The sequence below is a fragment of the Lepidochelys kempii genome, chromosome 9 (genome assembly GCF_965140285.1).
Source record: "Lepidochelys kempii isolate rLepKem1 chromosome 9, rLepKem1.hap1, whole genome shotgun sequence".
Classification (NCBI taxonomy): Eukaryota; Metazoa; Chordata; order Testudines; family Cheloniidae; genus Lepidochelys; species Lepidochelys kempii.
The window spans coordinates 34641093-34662306 of NC_136388.1; the positions used below are offsets into that span (position 1 = coordinate 34641093).

At 43.6% G+C, this 21214-nt stretch overlaps 2 protein-coding genes and 1 pseudogene across 10 annotated transcripts in view; 2 read left to right on the plus strand and 1 right to left on the minus strand.

The window, feature by feature from the left end:
- SLC19A3 (solute carrier family 19 member 3) overlaps nucleotides 1-4188 on the plus strand; it is a 32239-nt gene extending 28051 nt beyond the window's left edge. For 5 of the 6 annotated variants that reach the window (XM_073359855.2, XM_073359856.2, XM_073359852.2 and 2 more), the window contains exon 6: nucleotides 848-4188. In XM_073359855.2, the coding sequence (XP_073215956.1) occupies nucleotides 848-1003 (156 nt within the window). In that variant the 3' untranslated portion in view covers nucleotides 1004-4188. The remainder of the gene's footprint in view (nucleotides 1-847) is intronic. The other variant, XM_078854436.1, reaches the window with a different exon arrangement.
- Nucleotides 1-14769, minus strand: part of LOC140917320 (C-C motif chemokine 20) — a 67863-nt gene extending 53094 nt beyond the window's left edge. For all 4 annotated transcript variants that reach the window (XM_073359871.1, XM_073359872.1, XM_073359866.1 and 1 more), the window contains exon 1: nucleotides 14476-14769. The gene's annotated coding sequence lies outside the window, so the exon portion shown is untranslated. The remainder of the gene's footprint in view (nucleotides 1-14475) is intronic.
- On the plus strand, nucleotides 8327-10910 carry LOC140916999 (thiamine transporter 2-like; annotated as a pseudogene).
- Nucleotides 14770-21214: the final 6445 nt, after the last annotated feature.

Here is a 21214-nt window from a genome sequence, read left to right on the forward strand (position 1 = left end):
TTCTGTTGCTTTTAATAAGTTCTCAGAGCTTTACATTTTTCACAGTATTAAAAGCACTCCTCCCTCCCCATTCACTGTGAAAGGCAAAAAAAAATTGCTTCCTGATGTATTAAATTTTGATCTACTGTACATTCAAGGTAATAAGTGCTCTAAGACTCTGTACATCTTGAGATCCTGAAATGAAGATACATCTACAGTACACCTTTGATTGTCTGCATATCATGGGGGAATGAAGAAGCAATCAATCACTTATGGATAATCAGAGTTATCAGTGTAATTTATAAATGTTTGATGTGTATAATATTTGTTTCAATTAACAGTTTCAGCAACTGAGGTTTGTATGAACAAGGTAGAACTGTATCATTTCCAATAATCCTTATACTATAACAGGATAGAATATCACTGATATCATGCAAACAAACAGATCCTGTGTTCTCCCAATCCTGGACCATATTGATACTAGTCTAGTCTCCAGCATAAACTAGTGACTCTCTGAAGGCTGCTCGCCCTTGGCTGTCCATACCCCCAAGGAGCCATTCCAGTAGCTGGACATTGCCAGAGCCTAAGGAAATATTTGGTCATGCCTCTTTCCCTCACCACACCTTTATGATGCCTGCCAGGAGGAGCAGGGGGTTGGTGTAGGAGCCAGTATGACACCTCTGCATACCAAGCATCCACTGGTATCTGGCAAGCCATCCAAATGAAGTTTGTGCTTGCAGAAATTTAGCTATGACATGGGTGAACGAATTGGTAGAATCTATATACTTAATAGTTCAGAAAGATGTGGGTATTTCTCCAATACAGTATGTGTTTTTTTACCAGTTCTTCTGCATTCCTTTTTTTCCAGTTCCTCATTTATGGCAGTTATTTTGCAGTCATAGCTGGGATTTTCCTGATCAGAAGCATTTACACAATTGTCTCAATCAAATGCAAAAGGGAAACACGGAACTTCTGCAATGGACCTCAGAACATTATGGAACAAGGATCAGAAACCAGATTATAACTAGCTATGCAAAGATCTGTGGCTTTAATGACCTCTCAAAAATGCCCCTGCTTGCAAAACTCTTACTGAAGTCAATGAGAGATTGCAGTAAGGGGAGCAGCACTTCGTCCTTCATGTATGCCCCTGCTAAATCACAACAAACTTACTCCAACCAAAAGAATTGGCTGATATAATTGAACACCAGATCTTCAGCTGGTGTAAATCAATATTGTGCCACTGATCTGAACTGACCTACCCAAACGTTATACCCTTCTGAGGGACTGGCCCATCATCCTGATATTTTGCCAAAAAAAAGGAAGAATCTGGTTTGATTGGATTCTGATTTATTTACACAACAGCATAACAATCTCAATCTATGTGTTATGCAAAATACCACGGTTCTTTTTCCCTCCTTCACTCAGGCTTTTGAAAAAATTGTAAATGGGCTGCTTTCCATTCCAAAAGGCTATTCCATTTGGCAATTCAGCTTTGCTGCTCCAAGCGGGATGAGGGTTTTGCTCATACCTTCATTCAGGGTAGATCCTTGTAGCCTCCTACCTATGTATATCCCTGTAGGAGTGGGGTTTTATATTTGTATTTCAGGTTTAATAATGTAGTAATGTATTTCATCCTGCCAGCCACCCATTTTGAATAGCAGAAAGGAACGACTCTCTGGAGGATTGGTAGAAATGCATCTGACTGACTGCCAGTGACTGCCAGTGTCTGTACTGATGTTAAGGCAGGGACAGACCAGAACAATCCTCATGACAGATTATGGTCACCCTTTTGTTTTAGGATAAGTTATAACATCTACTATGGTTTCCTATATGTATTATAAATTAGGCACTATAGTTAAATATACATTTCTTTGTTTTAAGGTTTAGTAAGTAAGAGACAGGATCTTGTATTGTGTCTATGTTAATGAGAATAGAGGAATGTTGAAGGTCCGGGCCACAATGTGAACTGTTTTGATTACAAGATTTAGTAAGGTTTAATTTACAATGCCTTTCTTGCTCAACATAAACACTGCTGTATACCTTTGAAGGTCTCTGTAAAAGATTGTTTGTGTGAATGAGGAATGCATGCATCAGGAAAAGATAAGGTGTGAAGGCCATTGTTAAAGTCAGATGGTCAAGAGAGGAAGAGTGAAGAAACTTAAGGACATTAGACAGAACCATCAACACACATCCATAATGAAGGAAGGGCAGATGACAACCCTGAGGTAGAGGCTGACACCCCTAAAGACAAGACAACTGATTAAATTGAAACCAGGACAGGATGACCCTCTTGGAGGTGTTTTGGAATGCTAACATCAAAAGATAACACCAATTAAAACCAGTTAAAAACTGACACAGCAAAATCCATGGATTTCGACAGAGAAAAACAGGGTGCTTGGCCATGGGACTTTAGGTTCATCTTGCCACAACTCCAGAAGCATCAGATCGCAACTGACAGAGCCCAGCTCCCCTCTGCGACCAATCTGGCTGACTACTAGATTGATCCAGACTCTGGACTGGTAACTATAATCATCAACTGGCTGGAGGGAGGGAGATAGAGAGGGAGAGAGAGAAAAGTATATGCTAACTGCTGTAATCTCAATAAATGCAGTGTATTGCCTTCTTCCCTGAAAAAGATCCCATGTGCTTCTTATAAGCGTAACACCCCATCCTATGCCTGTAGAAGAATTACTGCTTCTACACCCCTATAACATTCCTTCTTAGTTTTGTATCTGTAATGCTGTTTCCTCCCCTCTACCTTTAAGATCACTCTTGAAAATTGGGCCTTTCACTCATGATGGTTGTAGAAGCCAGGTTCCCTAGAACAACTGTGGTGGTTAATTGTAAAAACAGTCAAGTCGTCGTGACTTGCATTTGAAAGAAGTTGCTTGAACTTCATGGTGAATCCATGGCAAACTTGGACTGGAAGAAGAGGAAGAAAATCTAAGAATCAAGGCAAAAGATAAACAGAGAACCCCACTCATTTGCTTGCGCCTAGATGCATAGAGTTAATTTAAATTAAGGGCGTGTCTTTCACCATATCTCTAAATTCAAAGAGATTGTCCAGTAATCAGTATGATCAGGATAGGTGAAGTGTGGGGAAATTTGGTTGGTGCAATACAGGAAAATTCCGAACTAAATGGGTGAGTCAGGAAGATGCATCAAATAAAAATAAACATTGCAGGTATGTTCTTTAAGTACCAGATCACAAGGTCCACTGATCTCAGATGAGGATTTTCCTGAGTAAGGACCTCAGAATTTATAAAAGGCTTGAAGCCTTACAATTCAGTCAAGTACTGAGAGAAATTCATCCTGAATGACAAGAGAGAGATTCAGAAAGCACAGATCCACTTGGAGGATGGCCAGCCTCACGTAAATTATATCAATTTTTTTTCTGTAACAAAGTTTTGTTGCAGTTTCCAACCATTTCTCAAAGCCAGACTGTAATAAAAGAAAATTATAAATACTTCAAATTCACAGAGTAGTGCTTCACTCAAAGCAACTTATCTAGTTCTCCCAATGGCCATGTGAAGCACATGGGGTAAGTATCCTCTTTCTCCCCAAACGTTGGAATAGACAAAGATGAAGGAAAAATGTGGACAAATTGGAAAACATCCAGAGAAGAGCAACAAAAATAAGTAATGGTCTAGAAAACATGACCTGCAAGGAAAGATTGAAAATACTGGGTTTGTTTAGACTGCAGAAGAAAAGACTGAGGTGGGATGTGATAACAGTTTTCAAGTATGTAAAAGGTTGTTACAAAGAGAAGGGTGAAAAATTGTTCTTGTTAATCACTGAGGATAGGACAAGAAGCAATGGGCTTAAATTGCAGCAAGAGAGATTTACATTGAACATTAGGAAAAACTTCCGTCGGGGTGGTTAAACACGGGAACACGTTGCCTAGGGATGCTGTGGAATCTCTGTCATTGGAGGTTAAGAATTTGTTAGACAAACACTTATCAGGGAAGGTCTAGTCATTACATAGTCTTGCCTTGGGTTCAAGGGACGATGACTTATTGAGGTCACTTCCAGTCCTACACTTCCGTGATTCTATGAAGCCATTTGTTCAAGGGAGGAAGAGTCAAGATTAATCACAACCTCCTGACTCCCAATTATGCGCCCATTTCCCTAGGCTACACAGTTTACTATTTAATGTCTTTTATTGTCTGTATGTTTCTCTGCTGTAAATTCTCTGTTCATAAACATGTCTTTATAAGAATATTGAAAATGACCGCTACATTGGACTATTTTGGAATAGTGCTCTCTATCTGATCCATAGTCATGCCTCATTATTGAGAAATGAAAAAAGTGCTCAGTGCATGGGACTCTCCCTTATTCCTACTCCAAGAAACTGGAACTGAACAATTCAGACCACAAATTGCCAACTCATGATTTTTTCCTGAGTCATGGGACTTCAGATGGGATCAGAGCTCATTTCACAACAACACAGCTCCTGTCCCTGCACAAAGTTCATATATTCTCAGCCCAGAAGGGACTATTGTGATCAGTTAGTCTGACCTCCTGTGTAACAAGCCATAGAACTTCCCATAAAATAATTCCTAGAGCACATCTTTTAGAAAAAAGAAAAAAACATCCAGTCTTGATTTAAAAATTGCCAGTGATGGAGAATTCAACAACTACCCTTAGTAAATTGTTCCAATGGTCAATTACCTTCACTGTTAAAAATTCCCGTTCCCAGTCTGAATTTGTCTAGCTTCAGCTTCCTGCCCTTGGATCATGTTTTATTTATCTATTCTACCCATTTAATTAATAAATAATTCATAGAATCATAGAATATCAGGGTTGGAAGGGACCTCAGGTGGTCATCTAGTCCAACTCCCTGCTCAAAGCAGGACCAATCCCCAATTAAATCATCCCAGCCAGGGCTTTGTCAAGCCTGACCTTAAAAATATCTAAGGAAGGAGATTCCACCTCCTCCCTAGGTAACACATTCCAGTGTTTCACCACCCTCCTAGTGAAAATTTTTTTCCTAATATCCAACCTAAACCTCCCCCACTGCAACTTGAGACCATTACTCCTTGTTCTGTCATCAGCTACCACTGAGAACAGTCTAGATCCATCCTCTTTGGATCCCCCTTTCAGGTAGTTGAAAGCAGCTATCAGATCCCCCCTCATTCTTCTCTTCCGCAGACTAAACAATCCCAGTTCCCTCAGCCTCTCCTCATAACTCATGTGTTCCAGACCCCTAATCATTTTTGTTGCCCTCCGCTGGACTCTTTCCAATTTTTCCACATCCTTCTTGTAGTGTGGGGCCCAAAACTGGACACAGTACTCCAGATGAGGCCTCACCAATGTTGAATAGAGGGGAACGATCATGTCCCTCGATCTTCTGGCCATGCCCCTACATATACGTCCCAAAATGCCATTGGCCTTCTTGGCAACAAGGGCACACTGTTGACTCATATCCAGCTTCTCGTCCACTGTAACCCCTAGGTCCTTTTCTGCAGAACTGCTGCCGAGCCATTCGGTCCCTAGTCTGTAGCGGTGCATGGGATTCTTCCGTCCTAAGTGCAGGACTCTGCACTTGTCCTTGCTGAAGCTCATCAGATTTCTTTTGGCCCAATCCTCTAATTTGTCTAGGGCCCTCTGTATTCTATCCCTACCCTCCAGCGTATCTACCTCTGCTCCCAGTTTAGTGTCATCTGCAAGCTTGCTGAGGGTGCAATCCACACCATCCTCCAGATCATTTATGAAGATATTGAACTAAACCGGCCCCAGGACCAACCCTTGGGGCACGCCACTTGACACTGGCTGCCAACTAGACATGGAGCCATTGATCACTACCCGTTGAGCCCGACAATCTAGCCAGCTTTCTATCCACCTTATAGTCCATTCATCCAGCCCATACTTCTTTAACTTGCTGGCAAGAATACTATGGGAGACCGTGTCAAAAGCTTTGCTAAAGTCAAGGAACAACACGTCCACTGCTTTCCCTCATCCACAGAACCAGTTATCTCGTCATAGAAGGCAATTAGATTAGTCAGGCATGACTTGCCCTTGGCGAATCCATGCTGACTGTTCCTGATCACTTTCCTCTCCTCTAAGTGCTTCAGAATTGATTCCTTGAGGACCTGCTCCATAATTTTTCCAGGGACTGAGGTGAGGCTGACTGGCCTGTAGTTCCCAGGATCCTCCTTCTTCCCTTTTTTAAAGATGGGCACTACATTAGCCTTTTTCCAGTCGTCCGGGACTTCCCCAGATCGCCATGAGTTTTCAAAGATAATGGCCAATGGCTCTGCAATCACATCTGCCAACTCCTTTAGCAGTCTCGGATGCAACGCATCCAGCCCCATGGACTTGTGCTCGTCCAGCTTTTCTAAATAGTCCCGAACCACTTCTTTCTCCACAGAGGGCTGGTCACCTCCTCCCCATGCTGTGCTGCCCAGTGCAGTAGTCTGGGAGCTGACCTTCTTCATGAAGACAGAGGCAAAAAAAGAATTGAGTACATTAGCTTTTTCCACATCCTCTGTCACTAGGTTGCCTCCCTCATTCAGTAAGGGGCCCACACTTTCCTTGACTTTCTTCTTGTTGCTAACATACCTGAAGAAACCCTTCTTGTTACTCTTAACATCTCTTGCTAGCTGCAACTCCAGGTGTGATTTGGCCTTCCTGATTACACTCCTGCAACCCCGAGCAATATTTTTATACTCTTCCCTGGTCATTTGTCCAATCTTCCACTTCTTGTAAGCTTCTTTTTTGTGATTAAGATCAGCAAGCATTGTTAAGCCAAGCTGGTCGCCTGCCATATTTACTATTCTTTCTACACATCAGGATGGTTTGTCCCTGTAACCTCAATACGGATTCTTTAAAATACAGCCAGCTCTCCTGGACTCCTTTGCCCCTCATGTTATTCTCCCAGGGGATCCTGCCCATCAGTTCCCTGAGGGAGTCAAAGTCTGCTTTTCTGAAGTCCAGGGTCCATATTCTGCTGTTCTCCTTTCTTCCCTGTGTCAAGATCCTGAATTCAACCATCTCATGGTCACTGCCTCCCAGGTTCCCATCCACTTTTGCTTCCCCTACTAATTCTTCCCGGTTTGTGAGCAGCAGGTCAAGAAGAGCTCTGCCCCTAGTTGGTTCCTCCGGCACTTGCACCAGGAAATTGTCCCCTACCCTTTCCAAAAACTTCCTGGATTGTCTGTGCACCGCTGTATTGCTCTCCCAGGAGATATCAGGGTGATTGAAGTCTCCCATGAGAACCAGGGCCTGCAATCTAGTAAATTCCGTGAGTTGCCGGAAGAAAGCCTCATCCAGCTCATCCCATTATTAAATATTTGTTCCCCATATAGATATTTACAGACTAATCAAGCCACCCCTTAAATCTGCTCTGTTACACTAAATAGATTGAGCCCCTTGAGTTTATCAACATAAGACATGTTTTCTAATCCTTTAATCATTCTCATGGCTCTTCTCTGAACCCATTCCAATTTATCAACATCATTCTTGAATTGTGGGCACCAGACTGGACACAGTATTCCAACAGTGGTTGCAGCAGTGCCAAGTACAGAGGTAAAATAACCTGTCACTACTCGAGATTCCCCTGTTTATGCATCCAAGGACTATGTTAGCCCTTCTGGCCACAGCATCATATTGGGAGCTCATATTCAGCTGATTATCCACCATGACCTCCAAATACAACAGAGGACCAGTTGGGGGCAGGAGGGTTGCAGAAAACAGGCTTGTGTCTGTATGATGCACGTACCACCGCATGCCTAGTCTGAGCAGTGGAACAGGGTGTTGATTAACTCCTTCACTTCACAGGAATCTGCCTCAGTTCTCCATGAAACTCTCATGGAGATACTGGGCAATCCACTGCTGCAGGTTATTTGGCAGAGCTACTTTGTTTCTTGCCCCATTAAGGGTAACTTTCCCTTTCACTCTGTTGTCACTGGGGGGGAACCATTGCTGCACACAGGCGAGCCGCATAAGGGCCAGGGCAGAAGCCGCTGTCTTGGAGAAGGCCCTCCCTTGATTCCCTGCTCACCCTCAGCAGCAAGATACCGTCCATAATGAACACAGCCTGTGGAAAGTGTGGAGACAGGAATGATTATAAGCCCTCCCCCACCCCCAGTGCCGGCTCTCCTCAAGACCCACGTGCCCAGTGTACAGTATGGTCCTGGAACACTGATTTCCCCTGCCCCTGCAGTTACTCACCATTTTGGGGGTCTTGTGGCTCATGTGTACTTGCCTGGGGTCAGTTAGTGACAGGTACGTGAACAGTGGCTCTGTTTTAAATCACTGAATCAGTGGTCTCTGTGTTGCAAACAATACGGCTTCTGTAAAATGTTGCACTGCTCTGGATACTGTTGCAAGTGCCGCAAGCGTGAACATGTTATTGCGTAGGCAGCTGACAGTGTGAACACACAACAGTGCGCTCTGAGAAGCACTGTAACTGCCAACGCTGTAACTCTGCCAGCGTAGACATGCAAAGATCCCTGAGACAGGTGCTTTAAGTCCCATTGAAATCAATATACTAAACCACTGTCCTGAACAAGAAAAGACTTTAAGTATGTTTTTAAGTGCTGTCCTGAACAGGGGCCTATATTTTTTTCTTATAAATACAATTTTAAGGGAGACCATAAAAGATTTGTCCAGTTATAACTTGCTGATTCATTGCTTTCATAATTGCTATGTATCAATTGCCATTTCCCATGCAGTTAGAGAAGAGCTGATTGATTTTCAGGAAGATAATTGTTTCCCCTTATTTTTCATTCAGATTAAAGGAATTAAAACAAAAAACAAAAACCCACAGTGATAAGAAGCCTACAGATTATTACATTTTAAGCAACATTTTTCTTACATAGTGAACAATGCAGTATAAGATCTGTGCTTCAGAGCTTGTCATATTTGTATATATTTCATGCACTGCCATTAATTCAATTACTATGATTCTTATTCTACACGTTCATTCACACAGTCACAGGATTCCTTCCTTTCCAGGTTACAAACCAGGTTTTCCCAGTTTGGACATACTCTTACCTGGTGCTGCTGTTTCCCATTTTCTTGATTACAGGCTACGTATAAGACCGTCATTAATCTTAGCAGAGTTAACGAAGCTATTACATGGCTAACACATTTCTCCAAGGAATGCTAGCCACACAACTGATTTTTTTTATGGGATGGTAACAGCCACTGAAGTCGTCTATTATGCCCTACATTTACAGCGTTGTCAGTACTGACACAACAGAAAGTGACTAGTTATTGCAGAAGCATCATGCTAGTTGAAACCACAGTTGCAGGGGTGCTGGGACAATTTTTAGTCTTCTTGGCAGATTTATCCTATTTTTGTCTGAATGACCTAAGTTTGGCTTCTCTATCCTTGGCCTCATTTTTTCTACCAATGTCCCCCAAAAAGAATGTTCTTCCAAAGAAAAGATGTCCCAGAAACTCCCCAGGAGGAACAACAGGTAAAAGATACATCAACTGCACCCAGCATTAATGAGCAGCCAAGTTGGCAAGAGGAGAAAGAAATCATCAATTATCTTCAGGAGACTATCTGAATGCTGGTCTGACAAAACTAAGCACCAAAATCACATACTGAGAGTGCAAGGATTTAAAGGAATGCTACTACACAACAAAGCTTCTTTATTGGTCCCTACGGTGGGCTTTAGCCACTGCAGACTAGAATTGGGTTGGGATACTGAATTCACAAGGACCCTGCCATAGCTCTTCAGTATGTAATGGAGCATTTGAAGCAACAAAGCAACTTTTTTGGGTAACCAACCAATATAGCAAATTGAAAAATTTGCTCTAGTGCTAAGGTAGCTTCTATAATATGGTCCTTATGTAGAACATTAGAACGGCCATACTGGGACAAACCATGGCCCATTTAGTCCAGCGTCCTGTTTCCAAAAGTAGCCACATAAGAACATACAGATAAGCAGCAAAATAATTTAATAAACCCACCTATTTCACAAGGGAGGCTTAACCAGATTGTTCAGGCACTTGGCAATAACTATAATATCAAAACTAATATGAATGCTCTACATGTCCAGCACTTTTTCAGTGTAGGATTTTCCTAGAAGGCAAATTTCTTAAACTAATTAGTCTGAATAATGGTTGCATTTCTTTACATTGTTTAAAAAAAAAAACCACCACCACACTAAATCAACTGGGCTAAGGAGAGTGAAAGATTACACAATGTACATAAAAATAACAGGGAGCACGGTTGCACTTAAAGACTAACAGAGCATCTGAAGAAGTGGGTTTTTTACCCATGAAAGCTTATGCCAAAATAAATCTGTTAGTCCCTGTTGTTTTTGTGGATACAGACAAACATAGTTACCCCCTGATACTTATGTACATTACCAAGTGCTTTTTTTGAAAGGAGGTAGGCTATCATGGCCACATGTCTAATCTACTTTCTCACACAGCCTCATGTATTTGTCTTTTCACTCTGCTGCACTTCTTTCTATCTGCGATGTACAGACTTGCCTGGTCTGTTAAACATACACCCAACCCTCTGTTCAGCTTCCCTGTACCATAACGAGCAAAGCTATTTTAAGACCAGCATGTTTGCAATGTTTGTCTTCATTTTTCTATGGGATAGGTGATGCCTGTAATTTGGTCGACCTGTCTCCTGTAATGAACAGGAGACTCCAATGCTAGAGAGATTAGATGGGATAGAAACACACTCCGTATGGTACATATACAAGAAACTTATTTATAACTAAAATACACATAGGCACAACTGTAGTTTAAATTAATGCAAGACAAAGCACAGGAAAAGTGAGGATTTGAAACACTTAACAGTTCCTTTCAAACTGCGGTCCTGGCTATTACACAAACTTAACTACTAAGAGAAGATATAACTTAGATAATTTTTTCACTTCAAGGTCCAAGAGAGACAGACAAGGTTTTCATCTCAAGGCCAAAAGGCCAAAAACATCAAGACACTTGATCACGACCTTTGATAGGCCAAGAGACTACTTACACTTGATCTTAGCCATAAGGGTTTCAGACTGCCCTCACCACCATACGCTCTGTATGCTTTTCACATAAAATTAATAGAGAAGGCAAAGTCCCTCGCAGACCTCTCATGAAATGTCTGCCTTCAATGTTTTTCAGTCTACCCCCAACACAAAAGTAGCTTCTGCAAACTGCTAACACATTTAATCAGTGACTTGCATAGAATCATAGAACTAGAAGGGACCTCGAGAGGTCATCTAGTCCAGTCCCCTGCACCCAAGGCAGGACTAAGTATTATCTAGACCATCCCTGACAGGTGTTTGCCCAACCTGCTCTTAAAAATTCCCAGTGATGGAGATTCCACCTCCCTACGCAATTTATTCCAGTGCTTAACCACCGACAGGAAATTTTTCCTAATGTCCAACCTAAACCACTCTTGCTGCAATTAAAGCCGATTGCTTCTTGTCCTAGCCTCAGAGGTAAAGGAGAATAATTTTTCTCCCTCCTCCTTGTAATAAACTTTTATGTACTTGAAAATGTATGTGAAAGTCTACAAGGCAGAGTCTCAATTGCAAATGTTTAGTAAGAGAGTCATATTTAATTTCTCCTGAAACACTGTATTTCACACCTTGGAATAAGGAAAGAGGAAAAAAAACAGGAAGAGATAGAATAGACTTTTTTTCTTCTGGAGTTTAACCCCAGAAGTTTCTCTTGGACATTTCAAAGCTTGGCTGTGGGGATGGAGTTCTCATCACAAGTAGGATTGTCTTTCCTCCCAGTTGGCTCGCACTAGTTCTCTGTGGTAGTTCAGATGGGGTTAACTAAGTAGATTACAGTTTGCAGTGTTGTCGTAGTTGTGTTGGCCCCAGGATGTTATAGAGACAAGGTGGGTGAGGTAGTATCTTTTATTGGATCATCTTCTGTTGGTGGGAGAGACAAGCTTTTGAGCTATGCAGAGCTCTTCTCCAGATTATATAGACTATAGATCCCTTGGATCCAGTAGGACATTATGGCTCAACTCAGTTCAGGTGTCAAGAACAGAAAGCAAAGATAACAAGAGAGTACATGCTAACTGGGGGGAAATGTCCCCCATGCCTTCCAGGTGTTTCTTGCTTTCAGTTCCAGATAGGTGTTTTTAATATCTGAAGGTAAATCAAGGTAAGCAACACCCTGGTACATCTCCATTTCTTACACTATAGTAAAAGCAATACGTGATTAAAAAATAATCAAGAGGAGTGTCTGCAGCCCATGCTTACCAGTAAGATATCAGGGAAGCCCCTTGATGTCAGGCTCAAATCCTGTTCATGTCATTTTCTACTTATACTACAAAAATGATAGCTAATAAACAAGTTTGGATTGTCTTAAGATAGAAGAAAATGTAAACATTGATGATCACAAAGTTTTATTTCTGAAGAAATGAATCTGTTTGTATCAACTTGAAATTGCTATTTATACAGCCGTTCTGAACTGTTGTAAAATATTATTCTTACTTGATAGTCTGGAGGGTATGACAGACAATGTTCTCATATCTCCTCTCTCGGTTCAGTAACAACCAGGGCAGTGGGATATATGAAAATGAACTGGGATCTTTCAGGAGGGTTAGCTCTGGAAATAGAGAACGAGCACCCACTCCAAAGACTGTCATGTATTTTGCTGCCAACATCTGGACATGCTATGCTAGCTAACTAGTTTCAAGTCATGTTACATGCTTTTCATAACAATAGCAACCTAAGTATAAACCACCACAGTGCTGATTCATTAACTGAGATTTTAAATCAGCAATTATTATTTTATACATTTTTAAAGAAGAGTAATACATTAGAGTTCTACTTAATATTTATTTTGAACGAAACACATATTGCTCTATTTTCACTTCACGACAGTAGCATGAAACTATGTTGATTAGACTAGATGACCAGGATAACCAGTGCAATACAACTTCATTGTTTTTGAAAACTGGTAGCTTCCTTACCTTGCATTTCTCTGTTATGTATTTATTCTCCCACAATCTCTATGCGCATGACTGCTTCATACTGAATGAGTGAACATATTTAAGCCTGTGATGACCATCCCTGAATGTTTCAGAAATTACCATTGAAAGTTAATGTCATGCCATTTTGCCAAAGGTCTGAGATTGGATATGGTCATTCAGGTAAGTTTATTATTATGTGCATTGCACCCAATTCTGTCAGTGATGCAAGCATGCTCTTTCTTCTCAAACAGAAATCCTCTGAACACAGTTTTGTTTTAAATTTAGCTTTTAGGGAGATTCTAAATTAGTAGGCTAACTGAAATGGATAATGTTAATTTGAAAACAGGTTCATTTCAGATAAGGCTACATGCCCTCTGTTGTCCCCTGACCAGTTTTGTGTATTCACTCTTTTCTTTACAAATTGTTAACTGGCCAATGTTAAAAAAGACTATCCACAGAGTGCTAGCAAATGCATAAAATAAACAAAGGCATGAAGCAAGGTAGAAAGAGAACTGAGATTTATCAGTAGCCTTAGAAGATAAACCCTGAGTGTTTCATAAGAGAAAAATATTTTTCAAAAATTCAGCATAGTGATCTCACATTTGTTAAGCAGATTGTAAACCACTTTGAGATAAAAACAAACCAATTGAGATGAGGCAGAATAGCCAGGCTTCATCCTTTCAACAAAATGAAGCGACTATGCAACAAGGTAGAGCGAGTAGTACAGAAACCTTCAGCAACCTTAACAAGCGGTCAGCTTAGTTTTACGTTTCATCAACAAGATGATCTTTACAAAAGTACTATAGTTGTTTATATTTTATGAAGGAGTTCACGAAGACAAAAAATGGCACCTCTAGAACCTACACACCTGGTTAGACTAATGTTTTCAAGATGCCAGTTATAGATAACACAGTGACGAACATAATGGAAAAGATTTAAACAAGAGCTCTCCATATGAGTGCCTACATTCATGGGACATTTCTGTAACAGAGGACTCTCCACAGAGAATTTTCTTAATATAGAGTAAAAAACATCTTGTGTCTCATTTTCAACCTTTACAATGTTTGCAGAAGAATATCAAGGGTAGTGAGCTGTAGCTCACGAAAGCTTATACTCAAATAAATTTGTTAGTCTCTAAGGTGCCACAAGTCCTCCTGTTTTTTTTAAGGGTACTCTCAGTTACATCTCAGAGCAATTCACAAAGGTATGGGGCGGTGGGGGGGGGGGGGGGAATCTCACTTTTGCTGGCCAAGTGAGCTCAAAGAATCTCAGTTCTGACCCAACGATAAAGACAGTCACTTATTTTAACATTTACTTTTGCGTGCTTGGTCTGGAATTTTTGAATGCGTGCACAGGAGATGCTCACAATTTGAGCAGCTGAAAAACAAGTTAAGTTTGGGTTCCCCTGGCGACACAAAAGTGTCTGTTCATTAGGGGTCTAGACCAAAGAACTGTGCACCCAGGGAATGTGGGCCTGCTGACCAAAGGGGTGAGGATGAGGTAGGGTAAGAAAGGCCCTATTTACTCAGGCTCAATGGCTCCTGAATGAAGGGATTCCGTTATGGGGAAGAATCTGGAAAGACTGGGTATTTACCTACCTCCCATGTTGTCTTGTGAGACACCAGGCCGAGCCCTGCTCCCTTTGAGAGTCTTTTTTTGGGTGTTTAGAGAGGACTTGTGAACTACCATGCTGGTCCCAGAGATACTGAAGTGCCATCCAGATGCCTGGTTCAAAGCCACTTCCACACCTGCTCAAGCCTGGCTACGGCAGCTCCACCATGCAAGGCCCCATTCTGTGCATGCATTGAGTCGGGGAGGGGAGTAGCCTTCACGCAATTTTCCATCCTTGCCTGGGAAAACCCTCACTGATTGGCTGTCTTTCCCATCTTCTGGGGAAGTGCAGACAAGCAGGGCTGCTTCAAGAGGCAGGCAAAGCTCTCCTTTCCCCACCCCCTGGGAACAGAAAGATGTTTGATAGGAGACAATGGGGTTGTAAACACCATTCCTGGGAGGGGAGGGGGGGAAGAGGGGGGAGGAAATAGAAAAACCCTGAAGCTCTGAATCCTCCTCCTGTTGTGAAAAATGGAGGAGTCCGCTCTTTGCTCCTCCCCAGGGAGAGAAGAATCCCTGGAACTCCATGCACGCCCTCCCCTCACTCCCCAAAGGCCTAGGAGAAAGGGGTGTATAGTTCTACTATTTTTTTCCAGTTTATGGCAGCTATTTTGCATTCATAGCTGGTATTTTCCTGACAAGAAACATTTATATTATTATCTCCACCAAATGCAGAAAGGAAAGAGCCTCCCCAAAGTGCTCCTGAGCATTAAGGAACAAGGATCACAAGAACAAACAGGTTACAACCAGTAATGCAACATTCCTGTAGCTTAAATACCTTGATACTGCTTTTTAAACATGTTTCGCTGAATGGCAATGAATTAGGAGGAAGCTAACCTCTGACTAAGAAAAGTATTGGTCAATACCGCAATGTGTGACTCGTTATTCATGCTCTGGAGTTTTAATGTGAGATTTTACACACACACACACACACACACCCCTCATTTTCAAATAGGTCTAACCCCTCACTCACCCTCTTCAATTGCAGCTCTGAGAAACAAACACGCAAGGGCATAATCCTGCCCCCAATACTTATCTTAGGTCATGTCTACACTACGAAATTAGGTCAAATTTATAGAAATCGGTTTTGTAGAAAGTGTTTTTATACAGTTGATTGTGTGTGTCCCCACACAAATGCTCTAAGTGCATGTAGTCGGCGGAGTGTGTCCACAGTATCGAGGCAACCGTCGACTTCCGGAGCGTTGCACTGTGGATAGCTATCCCACAGCTCCTGCAGTCTCCGCCACCCATTTGAATTCTGGGTAGAAATCCCAATGCCTGATGGGGCTAAAAAATTGTCATGGGTGGTCTGGGTACATATCGTCAGGCCCCCCTTTCCTCCCTCCCTCCGTGAATGCAACAGCAGACAATCCTTTCGCGCCTTTTCTCCTGGGTTATCTGTGCAGACACCATACCACGGCAAGCATGGAGCCCGCTCAGCTAACCGTCACCGTATATCTCCTGGGTGCTGGCAGACGCGGTACTGCATTGCTACACAAGCAGCAGCTTATTGCCTTTTGGCAGCAGACAGTGCAGTATGGCTGGTAATCATCATCAATGTAGTCCAGGATGCTCTTTTAACTGACCTCGATGAGGTCGGGGCACCTGGGCAAACATGGGAGTGACTCAGCCAGGTCATTTCCCTTTTAAGTTTTGTCTCAAGGCGATTCAGTCCTATCGGCAGTCCTAGTGCAGTGTCTTTTAATCAGCAGCCAGGAGAAGACGATGGCCAGCAGTCATACTGCACCGTCTTCTGCCGAGCACCCAGGAGAGGATGATGGCTAGCGGTCGTACTACACAGTCTGCTGCCAGCAAGATGTATAAAGATAGATGAAGTGGATCAAAACAAGAAATAGACCAGATTTGTTTTGTATTCATTTTCTCCTTCCTCCCTCCATGAAATGAACGGCCTGCTAAACCCAGTTTTGAGTTCTATCCTTGAGGGGGCCATTCTGTTTCTCGCAAAGCCACCCCCTTTGATGATTTTGATTCCCTGTAAGCCATGTTGTCGGTCGCCCCTCCCTCCGTCAGAGCAACAGCAAACAATCGTTTTGCGCCCTTTTCCCTGGATTGCCGGAGCAGACGCCATAGCACAGAAAGCATGGAGTCCGTTCAGCTCACCAAAGCAGTTATGACCATTGTAAACACCTCGCACATTATCGTGTATCATGCAGAACCAGCACCTGAAAACCCAGGCTAGGAGTCGACGGAAGCGTAGTGATGAGGACATGAACACACTTTTCTCTAAAACTGCATTCCCCAGCAATTTGGAGATCATGGTGTTAATGGGGCAGGCTCATGCCATGGAACGCCAGTTCTGGGTCCGGGAAACAAGCACAGAGTGGTGGGACCACATAGCGTTGCAGGTCTGGGATGATTCCCAGTGGCTCCGAAACTTTCGCATGTGTAAGGGCACTTTCATAGAACTTTGTGACTTGCTTTCTTTCCCCTGCCCTGAAGCACAAGAATACCAAGATGAGAGCAGCCCTCACAGTTCACAAGTGAGTGGCAATAGCCCTGTGGAAGCCTGCAATGCCACACAGCTACTGGTCAGTCGGTAATCAATTTGGAGTGGGCAAATCTACTGTGGGGGTTGCTGTGATGCAAGTAGCCAACGCAATCACTGAGCTGCTGCTATCAAAGGTAGTGTCTCTGGGAAATGTGCAGGTCACAGTGGATGGCTTTGCTGCAATGGGATTCCCTAACTGTGGTGGGGCCATAGACGGAACCCATATCCCTATCTTGGCACCAGAGCACCAGGGCAGCCAGTATATAAACCGCAAGGGGCACTTTTCGATGGTGCTGCAAGTACTGGTGGATCACAAGGGAAGTTTCACAAACATGAACGTGGGATGGCCGGGAAAGGTTCATGATGCTCACGTCTTCAGGAAACTCTGATCTGTTTAAACTGCTGCAGGAAGGGACTTTATTCCCAGACCAGAAAATAACTGCTGGGGATGTTGAAATGCCTATAATTATCCTTGGGGACCCAGCCTACCCCTTAATGCCCTGGCTCATGAAGCCGTACACAGGCAGCCTGGACAGTGGTCAGGAGCTGTTCAACTACAGGCTGAGCAAGTGCAGAATGGTGGTAGAATGTGCATTTGGACGTTTAAAGGCGCGCTGGCGCAGTTCACTGACTCGCTCAGACCTCAGTGAAACCAATATTCCCACTGTTATTACTGCTTGCTGTGTGCTCCACAATATCTGTGAGAGTAAGGGGGAGACGTTTATGGCGGGGTGGGAGGTTGAGGCAAATCGCCTGGCTGCTGAATACGTGCAGCCAGACACCAAGGCGGTTAAAAGAGCACAGCAGGAAGCGCTGAGCATCAGAGAAGTTTTGAAAACCAGTTTCATGACTGGCCAGGGTACTGTGTGACACTTGTTTGTTTCTCCTTGATGAAAACCACCCCTTTGGTTGCCTCTAAATTCCCTGTAAGCCACCAGCCCTCCCCCCTTCGATCACAGCTTGCTTGCAAAGGAAATAAAGTCACTATCGTTTAAAAAACAACAGGTATTCTTTATTAACGGATTATAAAAACAGGGAGAACTCACGAGGTAGCCCGGGTGGGGTGTGGGAGGAGGGAAGGAAAAGGCCACTTTAAAACCTGTTGAATGCCAGCCTTCTGTTGCTTGGGCTGCCCATTGGGGTGCAGTGGTTGGGTGCCCAGAGCCTCCCCCCTGCGTTCTTGGGCGTCTGGGTGAGGAGGCTATGGAACTTGGGGAGGAGGGAGGGCGGTTAAGCACGCGCTGCAGCGGCAGTCTGTGATCCTGCTGCTGTTCATGAATCTCCACCAGATGCCAGAGCATGTCCATTTGATCCTGCAGTAGCCGCAGCATTGTCTCCTACCTCCTCTGATCTTCCTGCCACCACCTCTCCTCACATTCATCGGCCACCGTCCTGTACGCTGCTGTTGTGTCCCTCTATGCTGCTGTTGTGTCCCTCTACGCAGCTCTGTCAGTGCTGGACGACTGCATGAGCTCAGAGAACATGTCATCACGCGTGCATTTTTTTCGCCGCCTTATCTGAGATAGCCTTTGGGACGGAGGCTTGAAACATTTGCAGCTGCTGGAGGAAAAAAAGGGAGTGAAGATATATTTTACAGAACAATGGCTATACTCTTTCATGGTGAACAACAACACTATTCACATTACATAGCATATGTGATTTTGGTACAAGGTCGCATTTTGCATCTTATACTGAGTGCCCCTGCAGCTTTGGTGTTAGAGATCACACACGCAGGGCCGGGCAACAGAATTCGGCTTGCAGGCGGCCATGGTAAGCCGTAGTCTTTCAGCTTCTGCAACCTTCATAACAGCAGCCCCCTCCTTTCCCATACCAAGCAAAGCCCGTTGAGCTGGCCATTTAGTGCTGCAGTTTTCCTGTTAACGTGCAGAGCAGAAACCAAACTAACCCCCTCCCCCTATCCAATTCTCTGGTATGATCGCTTTTCCCCTCCCCCCACTGCCTGGCTGGTATCAGGGAAGATCCCTGATAGCCAAATGCGAACAGCTCAGCTCCAATGCCCTCCCCCGCCCCCACACACACACGTGACTAACTGCGGGGAGGATTTCTTTTCAGCCACAGTCAAACAGCCCAGTAGGAACAGGCACCTCTGAATGTCCCCTTAATTAAATTCCCCTATTTCAACCAGGTTACCATGAACGATATCACTCTCCTGAGGATAACACAGAGAGATAAATAACGGATGTTTCTTCAATGCCAACACACACCGGGACCATACGCTGCCAGGCTTTGTCATGCAATGATACCAGATTACTTGCTACTAGCATGGCGTGGTAAAGTGTCCTACCATGGAGGATGGAATAAGGCTGCTCTCCCCAGAAGCATTCTGCAAAGGCTTTTATAGTACCTCCAGGAGAGCTTCACGGAGATGTCCCTGGAGGATTTCTGCTCCATCCCCAGACACGTTAACAGATTTTTCCAATAGCAGTACTGGCCACGAATGCATCCCACATCCTCAGGGCTACTTAATCATTAAAAACGCTTGCTTTTATAACATGTATTATATTTTAAAAGGTACACTCACCAGAGGTCCCTTCTCCGGCTTCGTTGGGTTGGGAGGGTATTTCAGTCAGGGTGATAAAAAGATCCTGGCTGTCGGGGAGAATGGTGTGCTGTGTGCTCTCCCCAACCTCGTCCTCCTCCTCCTCATCTTCCCCATCTGCAAAATCCTCAGGCATGGCGGAGAGTACCCCATTATCGGAGTCCACAGACAGGGGTGGGGTAGTGGTGGCAACCCCTCCTAGAATTGCATGCAGCTCAGCATAGAAGTGGCATGTCTGGGGCTCTGTCCTGGAGTGTCCGTTTGATTCTTTGGTTTTCTGGTATGCTTGTCTGAGCTCCTTAAGTTTCACATGGCACTGTGTTGCGTCCCTGATGAAGCCTCTGTCCCTCATGGCCTCAGATTTTTTGAAATGTTTTGGCATTTCGTCTTTTGGAACGTAGTTTTGATAGCCCGGATTCCTCTCCCCATACAGCCATCAGATCCAGTACCTCCTGTTCGGTCCATGCTGGAGCTCTTTTTTGATTCTGGGACTGCTTGGTCACCTGTGCTGATGAGCTCACCTAGCCAAACAGGAAATGAGATTCAAAAGTTTCCTGTACACTTGGCCAGTGCATCCGAGTTCAGAGTGCTGTCCACAGCGGTCACAATGGTGCACTGTGGGATACCTCCTGGAGGCCAATAGCTTCGAATTGCGTCCACACTAACCCTAATTCGAAATGGCAATGTCGATTTCAGCGCTAATCCCCTCGTTGGGGATGAGTACAGAAATCGGTTTTAAGAGCCCATGATGTTGAAAACATGGCTTCGTTGTGTGGACAGGTGCAGGGTTAATTCTAATTTAATGCTGCTAAATCGACAAACTCGCAGTGTAGACCAGGCCTTAGTTTTCACTGGAGTTCTGCATACAGCCCAGCAAAGGACTTAAAATTCAGCAGTCTAAGTATGTGTTTTAGTCCCACTGCAGTCAGCGGGACTTACCCTACTCAGAATTTTATACTGCGATCACTTGAGTGCTTCCAGAAGTACAGTAAGCAACACAACTAGCATTTGCCATGTGTGGTTCTCTCCCTTTTTCCTCCCGGGGATGGGGAGGAGATGTGGGCTTAAAAAGCATGCGTACTTGTGTTTTGCCAAATCGGGGCCAATAGCGAGAACAGCAGAATCTTAGTTACGAACACCTAAGGAATGGAGGTTGTTTGTAACACTGAACAAAACGTTATGGTTTTTCTTTCAAAAGTTTATAACTGAACAGTGACTTAGTAATGATTCAAAGCTGTATTATGCAGAAGAAAATTGCTGCTTTTAACTATCTTAATTTAAATGAAACAAGCACAGAAAGTTTCCTTACATTGTCTCAAATTTTTTTTTCTAAAAAACTTTCCTTGTATTTTTTTTAGTAGTTTAATACAGTACTATACTTGCTTTTGTGTGTGTGTGTGGGGGGGGGGGTCCTCTGCTGCTGCCTGATTGCGTACCTCTGGTGTCAAATAAGGTGTGTGGTTGACTGGTCAGTTTGTAACTCACCTAGGATGCAGAACACATGTTTTCAAATTTCTCCTCTACCTGATTTGGTAGCCCTAACTCCAGGAGAGAGTTCACAGCTGAGAATCCCATGTGGAGACAGGCACCTAAGATGCAGATCAATGTGAGGTAGCCACTTAAGTCCCTTTGTGGATCTGGACCCCAAGCCCTGCCT